Raw genomic sequence first — 7,551 nt, 5'->3', positions numbered from 1 at the left:
CTGTTGGATGCTGTTGGATGCTGTTGGATGCTGCTGGATGCTGTAGGATGCTGTTGGATGCTGTTGGATGCTGTTGGATGCTGCTGGATGCTGTTGGATGCTGTAGGATTCTGTTGGATTCTGCAGGATGCTGTAGGATTCTGTTGGATAATTGCTATTTATTTTATTTGTTATTTGTTCCTGATTTCATGTCAAACAACAGAAAACATGTTTTAATGAACTGACCAGATGACTTGAGACATGAACGTTTTCCTGTTTGGCTGTCCAAACATGAAAGTGAAGTTCTGGTTCTCCAAACTGCTCGGAACAGATCTATGAATGAGAGTCTGTCGTTCCACTTTCTGCCACATGAGGGCGCTGCTGCACCTTCACTGACTGAACCTCATCTGATCTGAAAGTAGAAACCAGGAAAACGATGTTTTAGATCAAAACATTCAGATGTAATAAAAGGAAGAATCCTGAGACCGCCGTCCCGCCCTGATGTGAGAACATGCGGTCCATCTGAGTAACTCTGGTAGAACTGGGTCGTCCTGAACCGGTCCAGAGGAAGTCTGAGGATCTCCTGCTACGATCGATCTGATCTACTGTGTTGGATAGAATTTAGAGTATTTAAGCCCAGACATGCAAAAGCATCTTATAAGACGTACGTGTCAAAGTCACGGCCCGGGGGCCGGATCCGGCCCTCCAGGTGATTCTATTTATTGTTATTAATGGCCTGATGTTATCTTAAGCTCAGTTCTAACTTGTATAAATATATTTTTATGGAGAGTAAAATATTAAAGTTATTTAAGGTTGAAGTTGATTTATTCTGGAATAATATTCCTGCCTTTTTATTATTCATGATTATGTTAAAAGTTAGGGTTTTAAAGTTTAAAAAATTGCCATTCTTCTAGCTTTTTGGACTGTTTTGGTATTTACTAAGATTTTTTAGGCTAATTTGGAGTTTAGCTAGTATTTTAGCTGGATATCAGCTGAAGCGTCTTCAGCCACATTCAGCTTCCAGCATTAGATTTATCACAGCTGATGCTGTATATCTAGTTCATAATTATGTTAAAAAGTTACAGTTTTAAAGTTTTTAAAAATGTTGTTTTAGAGTGTTCAGTAAACGTTTATCCTGTTCGACCTAAAGTGTCTTTGGGGTTTTAGCCCCTGTGTGATTGAGTTTGACTGTCTGATCTAAAACATCAAATGAGGAGCATCAAGAAACAATGATCAGTTTGTTAAATTTAGAAAAATAAAATTGTGACTAAAACCTGGGAGGGATTTAAAGATGCTCCATCAACAAACCTCGATTAGGCCAATCCCTGACCCCCCCCCTGACTTTCCCTCAAACAGAATGCTCCATGACTCCATCCGCTCTGGTGCAGTCCTCGTGCTCCACCACAGGGGGGCAGCAGGGGTCACAGGCGCTGGAGGAGGAGATTGGCTGAAAGGGGGAGGCGTTTCCCAGAAGAGGAGGAGAGCCTCAGGCTGAGGAGTCCAGGACTGGGAAAGATGGAGGAGCCTCGGAGATGGAGAGCTGACACATCACAGAGAAGGTCTTCTTCCTGATCAGAAAGTGAGTGATGGACACCTCCTCCTGCTGTCCTCTCTGCTCCCTTTTCCTCCTCTCTCCTCCTTCTGTCAGTGATGATCCTCAGATGTGGAGCCCTGAGAGTCTGGATGAGTTCTGCTTTGTGGGATTGGACCGACCCGGTCTGAGGTTACATCATCTGATGAGTTTCTAGGAAACATGAAGAACTTTCTAGAAAACATCAGACTGAAGGTTGTGCTGGAGTCATAAGCAGATGCATTCTGGGATCATTTCTGAATCCCCCTTTTGCATTTGTGTGGACGGAGTTAAAGAAGGTCATTTCTGCAGAGGACCGTGAACGTTCTCTCAGATGCAGATCCAGGTTTCAGCTGCAGATCTTCTGGTTTTTACCTTCTTCAGGTGAAGTCCTGCTGCTTTGAAATGACGCACAGAAGCGTGGAAACATGCAGGAACGAGTGGAAACATGTGGAGAGGAGGGTGATGTCACAGGAATGCAGCCCGCCGACACGTGCACAACTCTGACCCTCAGCTCCACACAACAACACAAACTCAAATCTCCAATTTTCCATTTGGTCAGTGAAGGCGTTGGAGACCTGCTGCAGGACCGAGCCGGAAAGTCCGTCTGCTGACGGAAAAGTTGACTTTCTCTTTCCATTTCAGCTTCTGCGGCTGAACAGGCGGCCCAGTTCTGAGTGAAGTTGGATCAGCACCAGGGGGACTCAGCTGCTCTGACCCCCCCTCCCTCCATGCTGTAAAAACACAGATGCAGGGCTGGAGGGGCTCAGAGACAGAGGGAGCTTTGTGTGGGATGCGTTCAAGTGCGTCACGGAGGCTCAGTAAAGTCTGGCGGTTCTGAGGTTCTGACTGCAGCGGACCTCTCAAGACGTACAGTCTTTCTATCGTGTCAAAGTCAAGGCCCGGGGGCCGGATCCGGCCCTCCAGATCATTTTCTTCTTATTAATGAACCGATGTTATCTTGACTTCATTTCTAACTTTTTTAATTTTGACAAAATATATTTTTATGGAGAGTAAAATATTGAAAGTTATTTAAGTTGACTTATTCTGGAATAATATTCCCGCCTGTTTTTATTCATAATTATGATCAAAAGCTATAATTTTAAAGTTTTCAAATGTCATTTTAGAGTGTTTAATAAATGTTTATCCTGTCCGGCCCGCGACTGAAGGTGTGTTTGACCCCCCTGCTCTAGAGGAACCTACAGTTCTGATTTGGATCAGCGGTTCTGCTTTGATCCATCCCGTCAGAACCTCTCAGGTTTGCCTGCTGGTTCTGTCTGTGTTTCAGCTGTACTGTTTGGTTCTAAACCCCCTCTGTGGTTGATGGATGAAACATCTGCCCCTCGTTGACCCGTTCCAGGTCTCAGTACTGGGATCAGTCTGCAGGTTCTGGTCCAACTCCTGTCCCTCCATTTGTCTTTCTTTGGTGAGGTCTCCTGTCCGGTTTTTAAATTCTTCCACGCTTTCTTTTAACCCTTCAACTCCTTAGTGACGTTTAAACACAAAATCTTTAACTTTTCAACTGTTCACACGAGAATTCCAGCAGATTCCTTCAGAATCGACTGAAGCTACAGACATTCAAACTTTAAAATGTTCAGGAACTGGAGGGTTTTTTAGGGTCATTTGGAATTTAGCTTTTAATTTAGCAACATGCTAGCCGCTAATTTAGACATTTTTTTCCATTTTTTGGCTAACATTTTTAGCATCATGCTAGCTGCTTTGGCAAAATAAGACATTTTCCGTTTTTTTGGCTAATTTTTAGCTCATATTTTGGCAAGCTTTCAGTTTCAGTGTTTTCAGCTATTAGATTTAGCATCTTCAGCACATTCAACTCACAGCATTCCCACTAGCATTGATGCTAAATATCTAGTTATGTTTCGTTTTCTGTGCTGCTGTTCGGTGCAGTGTGATTCAGGTGTTGTTCCTCTTTCTCACTCCTCTCTGGAGGAGCAGGAGGGATTCCAGATTCCAGGTGGATCGTCTGTGCTCCTGAGTTCTCTTTCTGCTTCCTGATCATTCCGGTGTAACTCACTGATCTTCTAGCAGCTCCCCCCGTAAAGATCTTCTTTTCTGTCCACAGCTTCCCTGAGGACTCCACGCTGTGAAGATGTAGATCGTCCATTCTCCAGATGAGTCCAGCAATGAGCTCCTCTGCTGCGTTGCCATGGTGCTGGCTGATCCTCTTGAGCTCCGCCCCCTTTTCCGTGAACTCTTCGAACATCACGCTGCTGTTTGACAGCCCCCCCTACAGTCAGAGTCTGCGTAACTGCAGCTGCTCTGCGCCCGTCCAGGACTGCGATGAGCACCTGGCTACCTCTCAGTGCCAGTGCCACCCTGTCCTGCGCTCGTCCCTGCGCCCCGGTGGGCTCCGGCCCCCCGGGCCCCTACACGTCTGGTTCAAGGAGCTGTGGGTCCTGGAGGAGCTCCTGAACGGCAGCGCCGTGTCCCAGCTCAGCTTGTCCTTCTGCGGAGAACAGAGACTACACAGCCAGCAGGTCGTTCTGCTGGGTCTGCGGACCCTCAGGATCCACAGTGCGGCCCCCGGAGCTCCACACCCCAATCAGGAGATCAGCGTGTTTCCAGGCTCAGGAGCCGTGGGGGGGCTCTCCTTCGACCCGTCCCCTCCCTCACACATCAGCCTTGTCGATGTGGACGTCTTCAACGGGGTCTCCGCCCTGAAGGCCTACACTGTTGTTGGGCCCCCGGCTGCTGCGGTCTCCCAGCACTTCCCCCTGCTGGTGCTGCCCCTCACTCAGCCCCAGACTGGGTCATCGGACAGCGCTGTGACCCCCAGTGACCCCGGGTCAGGACCGCAGAGGCTGCTCTTTACATTCATCTACTAACGGAGTCCAGATCTGTGGATACTACTGAGGCCCAAAGGGTTTTGATCAATAAACGAGGACTGGGGGGGGGGGGGGTTGTCTTCCACATTTGACTCCTCCCCTGGTGGAGCGGTGAGCTGCAGACACAGCTGGATTGGGAACCATTTGGTGGTTTAACCTTCAATCCAACCCCTTACAGAAGGACACTCGGTCCCATCTCTAGAGTCTCCGAGTCGGCTCTGGATTTGAACTCACGACTTTCCAGTCTCAGGTCACTGAACTGGACAAATACATGAAAATGACGACATTGAGGACACCATAGATCTGGTCTTGATCCGGTCCAAGGACCTCATTCTGGACTCTGATGTTCTCGTGTAGATGTGTAGATAGTTGGGACACGTGCACGCTCCTGACGCTGTTGGATGAGCGTTATTTATGATATAAAATGATTGAACAGACGCACTCTGACAGACTCAGACAGACGAGGTTCTCAAACAGAGACCTGAAACGGTTCCATCAGTCAGAGGACAGTATCATCTGCAAACACAGAGATGCTGCTGCATGTAGAACCCTGTAGAACGTTCTTCTGAAATATTCTCATTCTGTATATTTGAAATGTTGATTTAATTTGCAAATAAACTACAACATCAATGACATTTTCATGCTGACAAAGTAAATAAAATGCTACAGTCGATATTTCTAATTGTATAGACTGAATCTGGACCATGCTAACCTCATGGAGAACATCTTCATGATCTGCTATAGAGGAGCTGAGTCTGGTCCAAGATGGGCAGCTCCAGGCCTCGAGGGCCGCATTCCTGCATGTTTTTCAACAAATCCTGGTTTTGCTCTGATTGGCTGGACACACCTGAACCAGGTAAATCAGTCATGAGTAGGGCCTGGATATCTGGAGATAATGCAGACACAGTGGTCCTATCCCTGCTCCAGATGTATTTCCACAAAACGGAATCAGAGTTTGGGTTCAATGGTTTAGCTTTAAAAACCAAATCCTGAATAAAATATTCCAGGATGTCCGGAGTCAGATGTTTCTATTAGTCTTGGTTTTTGTTCAGATCAGCTGGTAGGATAAAGATGGGATCTCCCTCATCTGGACCTTCATGTGACCACTGCTCCATTCTGTCCTTCCTCCCGTCTGTCCTTACTCTTTAGGCTTTCACTACTACTGTACTCTCTTTATGGGGGGGGGTCTTAAAGTCTTTAGCATCTCCTTTATATTTTGTCTCCACTGAACAGAAAACTGAAGAAAACATCAGTTCCTGAAGATGGTCAGTGTCTCAAAATGAATGAGCCGATGATCTAATGCTCACTGAGAAACTTGAAAATTCTTGAGGAAGTCCAGAGATGTGATAATACCATGTTAATGACTTTATTAGCATGTTACTATTAACAAAAATAATTATAAAGATTGTTAATAATAAGTTAATATCATGTTAATAGTATGTTAAAGTACCAGGATTTTCTGAAGTCTTCCAGAGTAAACTATATCCATATACATTATCATATTTTACCTTTGGAACAGCAAAAATGAATTATTTATGAAATATGTTATTTTTGTGAAGTCTTTTCAGACCAGGAAGTAAAACAACTCGATCTCTGAGGCTCCACCCTTTGCTCCTTAAGGGTGCCGCCCATTTCATGAAGTCAACGTAGAGCTGACAAGTCAGCATGTCAACCAAAAAAAATCCAGTTTTGCTTTTATTTATGAACATACAGTACAGCTCGGGTGTTAATCCCCAAATTTGGCACAGGCAGAATGGTGAAGACTAATGGGTTCGTTTTGTGGTGAAATTCATTCATTCATTCATTTTCCTGACCGCTTCTTCCCTTTCGGGGTCGCGGGGGTGCCGGAGCCTATCCCGGCTGCTGAAGGGCGAAGGCGGGGTACACCCTGGACAGGTCTCCAGTCTGTCTCAGGGCCTCAATCACACACATTCACTCTCACATTCACACCTAGGGGCAATTTAGAGTCACCAATGAACCTATGAAGCATGTTTTTGGACGGTGGGAGGAAGCCGGAGTCCCCGGTGAAAACCCACGCATGCACGGGGAGAACATGCAAACTCCACACAGAAAGGTCCCAGCCGGGAGTCGAACCAGGGCCTTCTCGCTGTGAGGCAAGAGCGCTAACCACTGCGCCACCGTGCAGCCCTGTGGTGAAATTCACTCACAAAATGCAGACAACAGCAGATGAACATTTCAGGATTTATTAAAATGATGAGAACATTCTTCTGATTGGCCCTGTGAACGTTTCTCTTCTCTTTGAAGCATCACCAACATTCGTTTCAAAAATTCTTTTCACATGTACCTTTCTGCCTGTGCTAAATAATCCACATTGAAACCAGTTCTTCCAATTTGTCGCTGCCTTTCTCCACCAGGAAATAGTCTTCTCCTTTTCTCCTGCCGTCTTCCTAACCTCCCGTCTGCATTCTCTGATGCGTTCAGGATCCATCCCAACACATCGTACAGATTTCTAACCAGAAGTTTCTTCGTGAATTTTGAAAGTACAGCTTTGGGGTTGTTTATAGTGAGGATTGAACATTATAACACACTAAACGGTTTGGCCTCTTTAAGGTAGACACTGTTCAGGCTTCAGCGTCATCTGTTAGTGTCTGTTAATGCAGACATTAGAGAGGATTATCCTGTTTATGGTCATATGAAAAATACATCCATCCGTCTGTCTGTCTGTCTGTCTGTCTGTCCGTCCATCTATCAGTAAATCCCGGGGGGGGGGGTGTTGGTTTTTGCTGTTTTTCTCTCATGAGAGAAGAACATCAGACAAAATGATGTCTGTCATGAATCATTGGAATCTCTTCCAGGACCTCAGATCTGGGCTGAACCGTTCTCATGTGTGGGTTCTTCCAGAACTGGACCTTTCTCTTGGCGTGTTTTGGTCTGTAACGTCTGTTCTGCGTCCCGGCTCGCTGCAGAACAAACTGTTTCAGTTGCATAACCTGCTGGTCCAGCTGCTGCCGCCGGTTCTGGATGAAAACAGGACGTTCGGACGAACGCCCGCTGGAGGTCTTCCAGGGCCTGCTGCAGCGGGACGAGGAGGAGGAGGAGCTCCTGCAGAGATGACGCCATGACACAGCTGTCCTCCTCAGAACAGGAGTTCCAGGTCTGACCTCTGACCGTCTCTGAATGAATGAATGAATGAATGAA

General features: G+C 46.3%; 1 protein-coding gene across 1 annotated transcript; it reads left to right on the top strand.

Annotated features, from left to right (window-relative positions):
* The first annotated feature begins 1,424 nt into the window (after positions 1–1,424).
* LOC112154828 (uncharacterized protein C21orf62) lies at positions 1,425–5,160 on the top strand. The gene is made up of 2 exons (XM_024286009.2): positions 1,425–1,558; positions 3,630–5,160. The coding sequence occupies exon 2, from the start codon at positions 3,679–3,681 to the stop codon at positions 4,390–4,392; it is 714 nt and encodes a 237-aa protein (XP_024141777.1). The 5' UTR covers positions 1,425–1,558; positions 3,630–3,678; the 3' UTR covers positions 4,393–5,160.
* Positions 5,161–7,551: the final 2,391 nt, after the last annotated feature.

This window comes from Oryzias melastigma, linkage group LG21, assembly GCF_002922805.2.
Source record: "Oryzias melastigma strain HK-1 linkage group LG21, ASM292280v2, whole genome shotgun sequence".
In the NCBI taxonomy this organism is placed as follows: domain Eukaryota; kingdom Metazoa; phylum Chordata; class Actinopteri; order Beloniformes; family Adrianichthyidae; genus Oryzias; species Oryzias melastigma.
This window is presented reverse-complemented; position numbering and strand designations above follow the sequence as displayed.